At 41.8% G+C, this 16,529-nt stretch overlaps 1 protein-coding gene across 10 annotated transcripts in view; it reads left to right on the forward strand.

Annotated features, from left to right (window-relative positions):
• The window catches only part of LOC119816258 (microtubule-actin cross-linking factor 1), a 319,531-nt gene that overhangs the window by 125,751 nt on the left and 177,251 nt on the right, over positions 1-16,529 (forward strand). For all 10 annotated transcript variants that reach the window (XM_038332756.2, XM_038332759.2, XM_038332757.2 and 7 more), the window contains exons 3-5: positions 1,083-1,172; positions 5,147-5,224; positions 9,512-9,604. In XM_038332756.2, the coding sequence (XP_038188684.1) occupies positions 1,083-1,172; positions 5,147-5,224; positions 9,512-9,604 (261 nt within the window). The remainder of the gene's footprint in view (positions 1-1,082; positions 1,173-5,146; positions 5,225-9,511; positions 9,605-16,529) is intronic.

Below are 16,529 nucleotides of genomic sequence, written 5' to 3' on the forward strand. Positions count from 1 at the left end.
CTTCCTATTTTTATCAGTCTTCTCTTAGTGTCTCTTAGTGGAATTGTTTATAAACTCAGAGGCAGACTTGTGGCAGAAAAGCCATAGCAATGAGACCTGAGTTCTTCGAAGCCTCTGCTCCCTGTATCTTCTGTGGAATCAGAATAATAAATCTTACAGTACAATTTTTTTTGTTTGTTTTTTGTTTTTTGTTTTTTCGAGACAGGGTTTCTCTGTGGCTTTGGAGCCTGTCCTGGAACTAGCTCTTGTAGACCAGGCTGGTCTCGAACTCACAGAGATCCGCCTGCCTCTGCCTCCCGAGTGCTGGGATTAAAGGCGTGCGCCACCACCGCCCGGCTTACAGTACAATTCTTAAGAAGAGAAGATGGTGACTGCCCATACAGCCTAATGCTTAATGGGGAAAACTAAGCCAAAAGGACCAAACTGAAGCCAAAGCCTCCACTTTGTGAGCTTGGGCTGTACTGACTCCTCATGTATAAACTAGGAATGACTAACAATACCCACAGTTATGTGTGATGGATAAGATAAAATATAAAGCATTAAGCATCATGATCAACATCAACCACATTTTTCAAAGTGAGATCTGTTTTTTTACCATAGTTTTAATTATACAATTGTATTTATTTCAATTAATACAATTTAAAAATTAAAAATAATTCTCAAATTTATTATTAGAAATATGTGGCAAGAGATTGTTTACATTGGAGTATGCCCAGTAAAATGTTGGGTGTCTCTTTTGGTTTTTTTCTTAGTATCCCTGAAGAATTTTCAGACACTGAGTGGACTCATCTGCCCATTATAGCCAATCACATTTTTAGTCTGTAGTCATTCTTGACATGTTTTCAGGATAATTGATTCCCTGTCCTTGTCACGCTTTCTAGAATATAGAAAACACCTATACTGTGATAAATGCTATTATTCCATATGAGTTTTGCTCAGACTTGGTAATTCCTGAGTTTTATTATTGCTTCTTGATTCCCATTTTTTAATTCTCTGATTTATCTAGAACTAGACGCTGTCTGGTGCACAATCAAATGATTCCAGGTCAGGTAATGACTGGCGTGTCTCACTGTTCTTCACAGGTTCGCAAACACATCAATGATCTATATGAAGACCTTCGGGATGGACATAACCTGATCTCCCTGTTGGAGGTCCTCTCGGGCATCAAACTGGTAAGTTCCTTCCTTCTAGTGAGTATCCTGCAGGTGAGACTACTGACAGCAGTCCATCTAGCTCCACTGGGCAGCAGGGAGGAGTAGACGAGGCTACTGATACACTTTATTTCTAACTGAGGCATATAGTTTACCAGCAACATCATCTCGGTTTATGCATTATGTATTGTCACGTGAGACCCCTCTCCCCTGATCGCTAAGGATTGAACCTGAGGCCTCACCTGCTAGAAGGCACTGTGCAACTAAACTGCATCTCCACAGCTTTAGGTCTCATGTCTTGATAAAATCAGAAATAGTTGTACTTTGTACTGCCTGACAACTTCTTCATCATTCTTCATTTCTCTATATATACTAATATTTCAGGAGCATTTATTTGTGTTTAAAGTTTTTTCTTTTATAGATTGCATTTTCCTTCCTATAGTTTTTTTAAGTTTATAGACTCCCCAGTTCTCTATTATATTTTTTGTTTTTTTCTTCTAATTTTCCATATTCAGCTAAGGATTTAAAATTTAATTTAAAAGCTCAGGTGTTTTACCTAACTTTCTTCCATGATCTGTTGAATCTTGCAGATGCTGAAGTTGGTGCCTGTACATAGTTTCAGAAAGCAGTACCAATGGGCTCTGTAGAGAATGCTTATGGGAAAGGAAATCCTGACTGGGCCTCCTGGCCTGTCAAAAGATGGGTCTTACATTATACTTGCTTTGGATGTTTGTTTCAGATATCTAAGCCTCTTGGGAGCAAGTGTTTCTTGTGCTCCAGCGTCTCTCTCTTTAGTGCCATAGGCAATGCAATTTTCACTTGGAAACATCCACACTTGGATATTGGAAGCATCTGTTGGGGAAAGAGACCTGCAGAGGCGCACAGCATAAGCTGTCTGAGTCTCAGCCCACTCAGTGCCTCTAGTGAATTCTTAGTCACTGTTTGTTGTGTTAAAAGAATAGAATTTGGCACACTACGTTTCACTGCTTATGTGAGGTTCAACTCCTTCTAGGATTGGGGCTTGGCTTCCCTGAGCCCTTTGTTTTGGGTTTAATCAAAAACAAACAAACAAACTTGTAGAGCAATTATTTACATGTATTTTTAGTGGCCGGAATTGCCATAAACCTTTGTTAGCATAACTAGCATGTATTCTCCCAGTTCTCTCCTGGCCCTCATTCATTAATCTGGTAAGATATCGGGATTCCATTCTTGTCTGGTGGAGTTTATTCTGCAGCACTCCTTCAGTCTGTCTCATACAATTGATCATTGTATTGATGAGTCAACAGTGAGTTTCATATTGGAAGATCATCGTTTTTTGTTTCTCTGTGTAGCAGTCCTGGCTCTCTTGGAGCTAACTACTGTAGACCAGGCTGGCCTCAAACTCAGAGAGCTACCTGTCTCTGTCTTCTGAGTGCTGGGATTAAAAACGTGAGCCACTACTGCCTGGCTTGATATGTGTTTCAGAGTTTCTCTTGTCTTCTTTTCCTCCCATAGCAGATTTCACAAAGGGTAGGCAGACATGGAGAACTGATGATATTCTCAAAATCAGAAGCATTCAGTATATTCTACTCTAATCTTGACTTGATTATTTTTCTCTCTTTTGGAGGTGGGTGGTGTTTTCACTTTTTTAAAAAAAATTTATTCATTTTGTGTGTGTGTGTATATGTGTGTGTGTATGTGTGTGTGTGTGTTTCTTTTCTGTTCCTCTGTTGTGTTTTCTTTGGTTGGTGGTCAAAGGAGCCAGCAGGGCTGAAGACCCTTCGTCTTGTGAGCATGCCCTCCTGGCGCCATACAAACAGCGAGGATCAGGAGGAGGAAGATGATGATGATGTAGTAGGTCTTCCTGGGAATGCCAGCATCTCAGCTGGCACTACAGGGCCAACAGAGAGGCCAGAGTTCTCAAGGTCTTCAAGTAGCTTGGTCACCAATTGCTTTCTCTTTCCACCAGGGAATATGGGTCTCAAAGAAAATAGTTAAAACTAATTGTGTCTATTACTACTATTAGATGATCCTGAAGTGGGAATGTTTTGCTTATCTCAGGATGATTGGCACAAAAATAATCACAGAACTTGGAAATGTCAAGTCCCTTTGTGACCTGGAGACCTATGGCTTTCTGCTGGCCTTGTTGTATTGCCTGAATCGATTGCAGAACTGTGGACGTGTAGCTGACAGCATGAAAATCAGTTGCTCATAGTTCCACAGTATAGACTAACTGATATCTCTCTCCACTTTTCCAGCCTCTGGGTTCTCACCAAGCACATGCCAATTGTTTTCAAAATAAAGTGTTGTTTGCAAACTCACTGCATGAGATACTTTGGCTTTGGTCAGTAATTCTCTAGTTCCTGTAAGGAACAGATTTTAACTTGCATGCTCCTAGCTGTTTACTTTTGGTGGAGGATGTGTCTGTAAGAGAAGTCTTTTCTGCAGATAGGTCCTAAATTATAACCTGTAATCTGTTTTCAGAGACAGGGTGACACCCCCAATCCCTGAGCTCTTCAAGTCATCTTTTCATCTCCCTTCCCCATTGCTTTAGAATTTTGTTTTAGACTGTAATTCTCTAAGCTGTATTCATAGTTGGTTTGAAATGATTGAACAAAGGTTCTTGCTTTAAAAAATGTCCCTAAAGCTTCACAGAAGAAGTTATCCTGTTTTGCAGAGAGGCCTTGACATTTCTGTACATTACCCATTTGGAGAATGTTTGGAAATGCTGGCGTGTACCAGGAGGAATGCTCTCCTCTCTCCTTGTGTTGGATTACTGTTTCCTACTATAACATTTCCTTATTACAGACCCTATCACAGAACTACCTTATATTTGGTCAGCCTTTAATTCGTGTATCAATTTAATATTTACAAATGAATTGGTGTAATCTAATGAGGATGATGCCCCAGTTCCAGCTTTAGAAAAATAAATCAGCGCTGCAAAGTGAAGAGCTGTGAGAGCAGCCGCCTGTTTATAGCCCTCGCTGGGCAGAGCCCTTACTCACCTCCTCGCAGTCAAGGCTGAGCCCTGGGCAAGGATGACAGGCACCAGATGAAGATGGCTTTTTTGGTTTTTGCATTGTTGTGTGACCCAAGGATTAAGTGGCAGAAACAGTTTTCTTCCAGATTCTTTTTTAAAAAGATTTATTTATTTATTTGTTTGTTTATTTGTTTATTTATTTATTCATACATACATACAGTACTCTGCCTGTAGGCCAGAAGAGGGCACCAGATTTCATTATAGGTGGTTGTGAGCCACCATGTGGTTGTTGGGAATTGAACTCAGGACCTCTGGAAGAGCAGTCAGTGCTCTTAACCGCTGAGCCATCTCTCCAGCCCCATTTCTTCCAGATTCTTAAACAGCTCGTCACCATTAAGATTTCATTGCTCTGAGAATTTCATTTGTGGATGTGTGGCTTTCCTAGAGTGACACTCACCTTCTTGGGAGATGGATTAATTCCTAGATTTTCTCTCCCAGTTTGGATTTTTTTTCTTTCTTTCCTTTTTTTTTTTCCTTTTTAGCTTTTCTTGAGCATCTTTAGCTCCATTCTCTGTACTTAAAAATTGCCCTCCTAGAGTCAGTCACCCTTCTGGCCAGTCTGTGATCCAGTTGTTCTACTTGTTACTGAGTTATGCAGTTAGGCATTCTGACTTTTCCCTGCAGTGCAGGTAACTGTGCTTTTAGGAGCCATAGAGCTACACTCTGTGTTCCTGTTAACCTCACAGCAAGCTCTGCTACACACAGCCACAGAAGAGCCCGTGGAGGAGGCGACACCGGTGCAGTGACGGAGCTCAGATTAGCTTGTGGTTTGTGTGATGCAAGGCGTTGTCAGCTGCTGAGTGTCTGGTCCATACATGCAGGCCCTGCTCTCAAAGGTGCTTCATCTAATGCTCCCACGCCTGGCTTCAGCTCTGAGGAATTCTTGTGTGGTCTTTAGTCCTTGAAATGAAAGAGGAGAGGCTGTGTCGAGGTAAATTGGCATAGCTAAAATTAGCATCCCTGTTTTTCATTGCAGCCTCGGGAGAAGGGCAGGATGCGTTTTCATAGGCTGCAGAATGTGCAGATTGCCCTGGACTTCTTAAAGCAGCGGCAGGTAAGAACATCCAGTGGGATCCAGTTCTGACTCTTTGTCCTTACACAGAATTTGTGCTTTTTTGAAAGGATCCATGTTCATGAACAAAGATGAAACTAAAAGACCCATGGGGGTTCAAAATGAAGATTAAAAAATAAAACCTGTGAAGAAAGTGGCAGGACAAGGGAAGTCCAGGGTAGTTTGTCAGACATATCAATCTGAGGAAAAGGTCTGACTCTCATGCAGTGATGGCTTTTGTGGTTCTGGGTATTGAACCCAAGGCCATGTGTTCAATAAGCAAGGAGGGACTCTATCGCTGAGCCAAATCCCCAATAGTGACTTAAGGGAATGGCTGGCTATTTATTTGTGCATGCATGCCTCCCTCCCTTCCACCCTCCTTCTCTCCCTCCCACCCTCCCTCCCTTCCTCCTTTCCTTTCTTCCTTTCCTTCTTTCTTTCTGAAAGAGTCTCACTATGTAGCTCAAACTGGTCTGAAACTTACTATATAGACCAGGCTAGCCTCAAATTTACAGAGATCTGCTTACCTCTGCCTCCAGAGTGCTGAGACTAAAGGTATATGCCACTACACCTATCTTATTTATTATTTTGAGGCAAAGTCTAGCCTTATAGTTCAGTCTGATCTCAAACTCTAGATGTTTCTATATCAGCCTCCCAAGGACTAGGGTCATAGAAATACACTACCAAGTCTGGCCAAGAAAAGGTTTTTAATAGAGTAGAAATATTTGGAACATAGTAAACCTAGATATCAAAGGGAAAAAGACATTGTTTCCTTCCTAGATAAGGAAGACAGCAAGAGGTATCAGGAGAATTAAGAGTCACAGAGCTGTGTGTGGTGGTCCATGTCTATAATCCAGCAGTTGGGAGGCTGAGGCAGGAGGATCATCATGAGTTTGAGCCCAGGCTGTGCTAGATTGCAAGACCCTAACTCAAAACAAAATAACCAAGGACCCGGGGGATGGGAGTGGTAGAAAAAGATAGAAGTCTCCTAAAATGTTTATTCTAGAAAATATCATAGAGATCCAAGAATCCAGTTTCTTTCAGTTATTTGCATTAAAGAGAATGAGATCTGGCTATCTGAAGTGACCTGGTCCAGATCCCAGAAGTGTAGAAAGAGCAGCGGGCTGCATCCTGCCACCCGGCTAGCTTATGCCCCGAAATAACAACACAGAAATTGTATTCATTAAACACTGCTTGGCCCGTTAGTTTTAGCCTCTTATTGGCTAATTCTCACATCTTGCTTTAACCCATATTTAGTAATCTGTGTAGCACCATGAGGGGTGGCTTACTGGGAAGATCTTAACCTCTGTCATCTCAGAGAGAAGAGCTATGGCATCTGCCTGAGGCATCTGCCTGACTCTGTTTTCTTTCTCCCACAATTCTGTTCTGTCTACTCTGCCTACCTAATTTTCTGTTCTATTAAAGGGCCAAGGCAGTTTCTTAATTAACCAATGAAAGTAACATATAGACAGATGACCCTCCTCCATCACAGAAGTTAGAGCAGAGCTAGGACTTGAACTGAACTCCAGTTTTCCAACAGTGGGCCTATGTTCCTTCTCCTGTCAGTACTTGGTCTTAACCCCAAGGGATAAGAAGCAGAGCACAAATTGCTCTAGTTATTAGTAATTAGTTAATTTACAGATAGGGTCTCACTATGTTGCCCTAGCTGGCCTGGAACTCTCTATGTAGACCAGGCCTACCTTGAACTCATGGGAGACTACCTGCCCTTGCCTCCTGAGTGCTGGGAATCAAAGCATGTACCACCAAGCCTTGCTGGTGAAGTCGTTTTTGAAAGGGAAAAAGACTTGCCTCTCATTAGGGAGAAAGGATAGAAGGGTGAAGCTGTCTTGTGGTAGGGAAGAAGGTGGATGAGGCAGGGAGGGTCAGAGGGTCCACCTCCCTGGTGTGAGTTCTATGGGAAAAAAAATGGCATATCTAGAATTGACTAACAACATGACATTAAATGGTTTACATTTTTTAGTCTAATTAACTTGGGAGAATGTTCTTAGTGCTTCTACAATAATGTATGAATGTAACATTTATTACTGTATTGTTAATTCCCCATATGCTCCAATGTACTGCAGGTTCTCTTAGGCTAGGGAACATGTTCTTAACATTTTTAGCTTCAGTACTCATCAAATTGAGTGGCCTATAATTGATGAAGATCTATCTCTATGTTTACATAATTTAATAATAAATGGTAGGAGAAATGGAGGCTATTGGAATATTTTGGAGGAAGCCACATTGGAATGTCTGTATGTTGAGTTAGAAAAACCTCAGAAATGTCTTTACAGACCAGCTAAGATAAGAATTGATAAGCTGGAAGTGCAAATAGGGACAGAGGAGCGAATCGATTACAATACTAGAAGGAAATGTGGGCAAATGAGAGCCATAATAGACTCAGAAGGGCAGGAAATCACTAGAGCAGTTTCTTGTAATGGGGAGCCCAAGCTTAGTTATGCAGGTGACCAAAGTGTCTTCAGAATTGAGAAGTCAAGCAAACTGCAGATAGGGTGACACTTGAGTCATCAATGTGTGTGTTAAGATTGCAAGAAGGGTGACAGACTGTAAGAAAGGAAAAGAAAATAAGAGTCAAGTGTAAGGTCATTGAGGAAATTATTAGAGATATTCTGGCCGAGGCAGGTGGCATCCCAAGGGTCGGGGAAGGACTGTTCCATATGGACACAATGGTACCGTCCTTATGGCAGCTTTCGGTTGTTAGTGACTAGGGAAGGAAGAGCAGATTCTCCCATCTCCACACCGCCCCGGGGCTAGAACCTAAGTACAGAAAAGGAAGACCTTTTCCAGATGAACTTGAGTGTAACCTCTGAGTGGAGATCACAGGGGTCCTTTACAGATAGATTTCAGTTCAGTAGACGAGACAGAGACCTCCCCTTCCAGCTGTCACAAGTAGCAAGAACTCTGAGAGAACGGCAGAAAAGACCAGCACACTCTGTTTAAAACTTTACATCTTCATTAAGGATCCTCAGTTTTAGGCTAGAGAGATGACTCAGTGGTTAAGATCACTTGTTGCTCTTTCAGAAGACCTGTGTTCCTATCTCTAGCACCCACATGGCCCCTTATTCCGTCTGTAATTCCAATTCCAAAAGATGTGATGCCCTCTTCTGGACTCCTTGGACATCAGGCATACATGTAGGTGAAACACCCTGAAATGAAAATATCTTAAAGCAAAACAAAGCAACCAAAAAGAGCAAGGGTGGTGAAATATACCTTTAATCCTTGCACTTCAACACTCAGAAGGCAGAGGCAGGTGGATCTCTGTTCAAGGCCAGTCTGCTCTACGTAACTGATCAGAACAGCCATGGCTACAAAGAGAGACCCTGTCTCAAAGAACCAGCAAAATTTAGACCTCAGTTTCCTGCAGAGTAGTAGGACAGTCGATCCTCAAAGGGAGGGGCAACCTATTTGTCTATGCACATTATGTTCTTGGAAAGGGTTTTGACACTATGGTCTTGGAATGGGTTTTAGGAATAAAGCTGAGACAGGCATTATATCAGGAAGAGAGATCTATGACAGAGAGAAGGAAATGGAGAGAGAAGCAGGAGTAATGAGGGAGAAGAGGCATCTCTTTTAACCCCCAAAGAAACAAGTCAGGCTTCTGACTATTGACACGACTTGCAATGCTGTGTGGTTTGCTGGTGAGAGTACCGAATAGTTCAGCTACCCTGCAAAATCATTTAACAGTTTGTTACAAAGCTATGTATATCTAGCTATGTATGCTCTAGCAATCTCCAAGGAGTCCACTCTAGAGAAATGAAAGCATAATCCACACAACAATCTGAACAAGAGCATTAAAGCTTTACTCAGAAATTCCAAAAGGTGAAAATAATCCATGACCCTTCAGTGGACTAATGGGCAGTCTCAGGGCAGGGCAGCTGCACAGTAGAGTACGCCTTGGCAGTTACGGGAACAAGTCATTCATGTAGCAGCTTGGAAGGGAATCTCAAGAACATTATGCTCTTATAGGAGTGGGGGGAACTACCTAGTACCAAAGGTTACATGCCATTTATATGACGTTCTAGAAAAAGCAAAATAAGCCAGTGGTGGTTGGGACTTCAGAATGAGTCAGGGTTTGACTGTTTGAAAGGGGCGTCATGGAGCCTGTTTTGGAATAATGAGAGTTGTTTTATGTGGTGCTATAAAGTATTTGAATTCATAGACTCTTCAGCCAAAAATTAATTTAACTGTATATTGATAGTGAAAATGAGGAAAAATCAAACCAGAAAGAAACTTTTTGGGCTCTGAAACCGGCTTAACTTTCCTTTTCAGGTGAAGCTAGTGAACATCCGCAACGACGACATCACAGATGGCAACCCCAAACTAACCCTGGGGCTCATCTGGACCATTATTTTGCATTTCCAGGTAAGGTCTCGGGTTCTTGTTACTCGATTTGTTCATGGCCTAGAAACCTGTGCTGCCTTCTGCAGATGGAATTTGCGTCACTTCTCTGAGTTTGGTTAACAACGATGGGTAGCAATTGGAAAGGAGAATTAAAATGAGCCTGGTAACACGATGCTGTATCCTTAGCTCCCAGTGCCATCAGTTTTTCTCTTGTGGTTTGGTCTTGTCCCTAGAAGTCTGGAATTAGAAGTCTGCTTTCTTAGTGATGTCAAACCTGGGCTCATTAGGGTCTCAGCATGAGGGGTAGGGCGATGTTGGGTCTGTCTGATACGTTAGGGGATGCGGGAAGAGTCGTAACCCACTCTTGACAAGACTCTCCTCACCTGGCCTTTGAACACTGCTGGTTAATCATTGCCCCTTAGTTGCTGTCTGTGTGTGCTGCAGGGAACACAGCCTGTAGGAGCTTTTGTAGTGACAACAGTGGCATTCTAAAATATCTACAGCTCTTAAGGCCTTTCCAGTGCCATTTCTTTCAAAGTTGGCAGATATTGTTTTAAAGTCTGGATTGCTGTTAGAAAAGAACAGCACTCTTTTAGGAAAAAGAATGTTCTTTTTAAATCACTTTTAGTCCGGCCTAACATAGCTGTTTCTCACAACTCTCGGTATCCACTTGTTGCATGTAGGCTGATTGGCTGAGGGGAGCATCTTCTAGTAGGTGTGAAGAGGCACAGGGGTGAGGCCAGAGTGACATACTACTTGGAGAGATTGTACCACCTTCCGGTTGAATTAGAGCAGCAAGTGGCTCAGAATTCCTTAGACCCTGAGAAAATTCTCAGATTCCAGGCTCGTTGCTTAGGACTTTGGTGTAGTGCCAGTGCTGGTGTTCTGCAGCGTGAGGAAGGTTGGGAATGTGTAGAATTAGTGTGTATTCTTGTGGTGTCTACACCCAAGGTTTGAGTGTAGGAATAACCAGTATCCTGAGCTGGGTGAGTGTACCCTTCAGAGTAGAAATAAAAATTTTGTTGAGCCTTTACATAGGACTGCAGTTACCTCCTTGAGACTCATATGAACAGAGAGAGTCTTTTGTGGGGGTAGGATTGTTTGCTGTTAATTTTTTGACATTAAGTGCCGTCATTGTGAGCACTTAATATTGTGCGCACAGATATGAAGTAATACCTGATATGTCTCTGTTTACCTCGACAGCAACTAATTCTCCTTTAAAGGAGAAAACTTAGAGGCCAAAGAACGAAAAACTGTGTCTCTCAGTTGAAGCTGTGGTGATGGGGAGAGGGGCACAGTGGAGTGGCTGCTTTCCCAGACCCTCACCAGGGAGCTGTCTTCTCCATTAACAGCTCTGCAGTGCTGAGGGTGTCGCTGGGTAGCAGGCTGCTTGTCATGCAGGCAGGAGGCCACGTGTGCCATACCTAATACAACAAACACATTTTCTTTAATTGAAAAATTTGTTTATTTTATGGATATGGGAATTTTGTCTGCATATTTGTCTGTACATGCCAGGCCAGAAAAGGAAGTTGGACTCCCTGGGACTGGAGTTATGATGGTTGTGAGTCACCATGTAAGTGCTTGGGAGTTCAACCCAGCTCGCCTACAAGAGCAGCCAGTGCTCTCAGTAGTTGAGCCATCTCTCCAGCTCCACAAACATATTTTTTTGTTAGAAGAAATTCACTCATTTATGGAAATAGAAAAAAATGTAGTAAAGAATTAACACATACCCCACATCTAGTTTAAGAATTATTAACTCATAATCATGATCTCCTTTATAGCCTAATTCACTCCTCAAGCCTCAGCTCAGACCTTATATGCATTTATCTGTAAATAGTTTGGTGTGTATCTCTGAAAGATCAGGCCTTTTCATTTAAGCAAGTCATAAAAAGTTCATACCTTAAAATTTTTTAAAAAATATTTTTTATGGTTTATTTAACTTTATTTTATGTGCATTGGTGTGAAGGTGTCAGATCCCCTGCAGCTGGATCTTCAGACAGTTGTGAGCTGCCATGTGGATGCTGGGAATTGAACCCGGATCCTCTGGAAGAGCAGTCAGCACTCTTAACCACTGAGCCATCTCTCCAGCCCCTCATACCTTAAAATTTAATACTTCATAAAATTATCACATGTCTGATCAATGTTATGATGTCCTCAGTGATCTCACTTAAAAAAAAAAGCTTGGTTTAACTCAGAATCCAAAATAGGTCTACATATATATTGTATCAAATCCATCTTTTCCCATGTACAATTTGTTGAAGAATTTAGGACATTTATAGAGTTTATTAAGATGCTGATAGCATTCCTGGGATATCTTCTAACAATGTCCTCTGTCCCTGTGTTGCCTGTAAACTGCTAGCGTGGATCTAAACCTGAGACTCATAGGCACAGCTTTAGAATATCTTCCCTTCTCCCTCTCTTCCCCCTCCCTCCTGAGACTGGATTTCTCTTTGTAGCTTTGGCTGACTGTCCTGGAACTCTCTATGCAGACCAGGCTGATCTTGATCTCAAAGTGATCTCTCTGCCTCTGTCTCCTGAGTGCTAGGATTAAAGGACTACACCACTATGCCTGGTACATTGGAATTCCACTCCCACCTCCCTAGTCCCCCACCCCCGACAGGGTTTCTGTCTGTAGCCCTGGCTGCCCTAGAACTTTCTATGTAGACCAGGCTGGCCTTGAACTCAGAGATCCGGCTGTCTCTGCCTCTAAAGTGCATCACCACCTCCTGGCATGTGTCAGCTTTTCACTGCTCTTTAGTATTTTGTTATATTACATCTTCAGAAGTAGATGGCATTTGGGCTTCCCCCCCTTTGGGTGTGGGATTATTATAAACAACGATGTGGTTTATTGTTGTTTTAGATTTTATTTTTGTATGCATGTATATGCACTCACACCCGTGTCACAGTGTGCACATGGAGTTCAGACTGCAGCTTTCAGGAGTTCCCCTTCTATCCTGTGGGTTCCATGCACTGAGCTCAAGCCATCTGGCTTGGCAGTTAATAGTCTTTGTGTAGTTAATGCTCTCATTTCTTGTTGTGGGTATCACAGTACTGGTGTTTGGGTTCATGCAGGTTCGTGAAATGAATACTCAATGACACCTTGAGAATTAACTTAACCTTTGTGGCCACAGGGGCCCAGTCTCGGTGGACTGAAGCACTTTCCCTTAGCTCCTGGCGTTTTTATTTTTCTCTATGTTTACACTTTAGCCAGTAGATTTCCATATCCCAAAACAGCCTGAATGAAGCTTCCAGAAGTACAATACCAAGTGTAAATACCTGATTTATAAGGTACCACCGTTTTTCAGATGCCCCTAACCAAGTTTTGCATAGGCTTTGTATTCTTGGGAAACTTAGACAAGATTTGCGTAGAGCAACTAAAGGTATCTATCTGTAACACAAAGGATGAATTAGGGCGGGGTGCTAACTCCGGAGCTATGCCAGGTGTGGACCAGAGAGGGTTATTTATGGCTAGTGGGGGTAGGGGTGGGGGGTTGCTTGCTGTCTCTCTGGCACCAGGCCAACAGGACACTCTACCACAATTTATCTCTTTTAAAATTTTTTATTGCCAGCTGGGTTGTGGTGGCGTATGCCTTTAATCCCAGCACTGGGAGGCAGAGGCAGGTGGATCTCTGAGTTCGAGACCAGCCTGGTCTACAAGAGCTAGTTCCAGGACAAGCTCCAAAGCTACAGAGAAACCCTGTCTCGGGGGGAAAAATTATTGTCTTTTTTCATATAATATATCTTGATTGTACTATTTTACCTCTCCAACTTCCCCAGATTTCCCCCACACAACTTCTTGTTCTTTCTCTCTCAGTAGAAAGAAAAAAAAAAAAACAAATGAAAAAGACAAAACAACCACCACCCTCACATACACACACAAAAAAGTAGATTCCGTTTTGTGCTGACCAACTGCTCCCTAGCATGGGCCCTGCGCTGGAGTGTGGTTGGTGTATATGCCCAGAAAACTGATTTTTCCTCTCTCGCTGACATAACTGCAAATAACATCTTCTGGTTAAGGGTGGAGCTTTCTGTTCGCTTACCCTTCTCTATGCTAGGGTTTTGTCTGGCTTGAACTTTGTGGATTCTTTTTTTTTATATATATAATTATTAGATTCTTATCAAGATTACAGTATATACATATATATTGTAGTATCTTGTTACTATATGTGAGTATACGTAGAAACACACAAAGTAGCGCTGTTAGATGTTAGGAGATCACAAAATAGTCATTTTATTCAGCCTTTGCCATTGGTGTTGATGAAGGAGAACACTGATGTTTGTGTACATACAGATGAGAGATGGTGGTTTTTGTTGAAATAGAGGCTAGGTCCAGATTAAAACTTGCTAGTACTGATGAGATTGGTAGTATCAATATCTTTATAGAGAGACTTACAGTTTCTAAAATACTTTTGACACATTTTAAAAATATGTGTTAAGTGGTTGGAGTTCTTTCATTTCAACTTGTGTTTTTAGTTATGAAAATTCTGAGGGCTCAGAAGCATATGCAATCCTTATGTGTAGTCACTTTACAATGAGACAGAGGCTAATATTTTGTTCTTTATACTTCAGATACTTTTTCCTTCTTTTTCTTTAAAGAAACAAAACCTTCTTCTGCCCATGGTAAATGCTCTTCTGAAGTTGACATATATCATTCCTTAAATGCTTTTGTGTCTTTACAGCAGATTTGGGGTCATAAACAATATGTGCTAATATTTGTATGTTTTATATTTTCAATGTGCCCATTCCGGCCTTTTATATGTAAGGCTCATGCTCTATTACTGAGCTAAATACCCAGCCCCCCTTTTTTTGTGGGTTTTGTCAGTGATGGTGAAGGGTGGCCTGGCTTGTTCATCTGCACTGATTGCCAGAGTGTGACATGAGTAGTACTCCTCACAGCTGTGCCACACGTACGTTGTCATAGATTATTACTTAATTATATAAACAAACTGCTCATTGTTGCAGTGAACATCTGTCTGTATGTGGCCTTCCATTAATGGAAGGAGTCTGGGAATAGACCCCTCGACTGCAGTTTCCAGGTTGTATATGGAGCCAGAGGACAGTTGCTTCTCTTCCACATTTATGTGGGAGGGCTTTCAGTGATCAGATTTAGGTGGATTACCTTACTCAGCACATCTCTTAACCTGCTGAGCTATCTCACCACTCCTTTCCTTTTTCTTGCTTATAGCTTGTCTACAAATTGCTCTCGAAACTACTGTATGACTTACAATACTTGTTAGGTAATATAATTATTTGGCGTATTGCATGTTTCTTGTTTGTTGGTTTGCTTTTGATTCCTGCACTAGGAGTAAGCTTAGCACTGACAGTGCCTGCCTTCCTTGTCTTTGCTTGTCATAGAATAGGCACCCAATGAATATTCATTAAGTGGATGGATTGTTTCATGAATTTGATCATCTAAAAGCTGTGAAGGTAGGTTAACCAGAAAAATGATGGCTGTTTATTAGCACGCTCAAGTGAGGAAACTGAATAGAGTGGCCAACTGGCCTCTTTGGGCCATGTGCCTTTATAGCAATAACAGAACTCCTTTTCTTTAGGTTTGTTCATGCCTATTTTGTGGTGTTGAGAACTTTTAGTTTTCTCTCTCCCAACCTCCCTCCAGAGAAAGTCTTGTGGCCCAGACTCTTATTGATCTTGTGATCCTCCTGCCTCCACCTCTCCAGTGCTTAGGGTTATAAGTATAAACCACCATGCCAACTGATTGTTTCTCCTTCTCTTTGAGGCATACATTTTATGTGCTTTATAGTGCTCAGCACTTGGGGTATGATAAGGTGCCATTCATGTACATAGAGTGAATGAATAGATGCGCTCTTTAACTCTGATTATCTCTCAAGTAGAACTATGGGTAATAAATGGCTAATTACAAAAAGCCAAAGGAAAAGACTTTTATTATAAGTAAATCTCAAAAGTCCAGTTTCCCAGAGGTACAGCCATGTGTTCATAGGCTGTACCAGGAGAAGCTTCATAGAGAGGTTAGTCCTGTGGTCAGAGTTAACTTAGTAAAACAGCGGAAGCAGCCTCCTCTAAGAACAAAACACAAGTTTCTAAACTTTGGGTCTTGGTTTCCTTAGAATCTAGTCAAAGGAAAAAACGTGTGCTGGGATCTCTGTGGGAGCTAGGGATGGCTCCTACTGTTTAGCTCCAGGCATAAATGGTAATAAAAGGAATTGCTGTAGATCGGATGGGAGTGCTTTATGGACATTGTATCATTAGTCTTGTCTACATCCCCATTATGTAGGTGGCAGTGTCCACATTGTATAGGTAAGGAATCTGAAAAACTGAGTAAATTAGTTAAGCCATTTAGCTTAGGTGGGATTTGAACCTAGTTCAACCTCACTGAAACTTCGGTTCCCATCTTGACCAGTTTTTCTCTGTAGCAGAAGAAAATGATACAGCTGATATATGCAGATATTTAGAAAAGAATAGGCGCACAGAAGCAAATATTTTCCATAAGCTCCGAGAGAAACCCCACAGCAGTGACAGTTATAATTAAGCTGCTGTCTCTCTTGTCCCAGGTTGATCTGTTTCAGCGATTTGTTTGCGTATATGTAATTGATGACAGTCAGGCTTATACCTTGCTGCATGCAGCTTAAAAGTTCCATTATTTCTGTTTTCGTCATTGGATTTGTAAAGGTTTGGTGACTGCATTAACAACTTGGTTGTATTGTCATGGTTTTTGTTGGGGAACTGATTTACTAAATCTGTTTTCCATGCTCTTCCTTGCTGTGTTTCATGTTGTCCATAAGATGGCGCTGCAGCTTTGTTTTCATCTTTAACAACAGGCTTAGGGGAGAGGCTGCTGCTGAAGTAGGTGGGGCAGCCTCAAGAGCGCTACACAGGAGTAGGGGCTTGAGGGTTTCTTTCATCTTTCCTTCCAAGAAGGTTCATTTTAGGTCTTCAGGGAAGGTGGGTAGGGCTATGCTGATAAAAG

This window comes from Arvicola amphibius, chromosome 6 (assembly GCF_903992535.2).
Source record: "Arvicola amphibius chromosome 6, mArvAmp1.2, whole genome shotgun sequence".
Lineage (NCBI taxonomy): Eukaryota > Metazoa > Chordata > Mammalia > Rodentia > Cricetidae > Arvicola > Arvicola amphibius.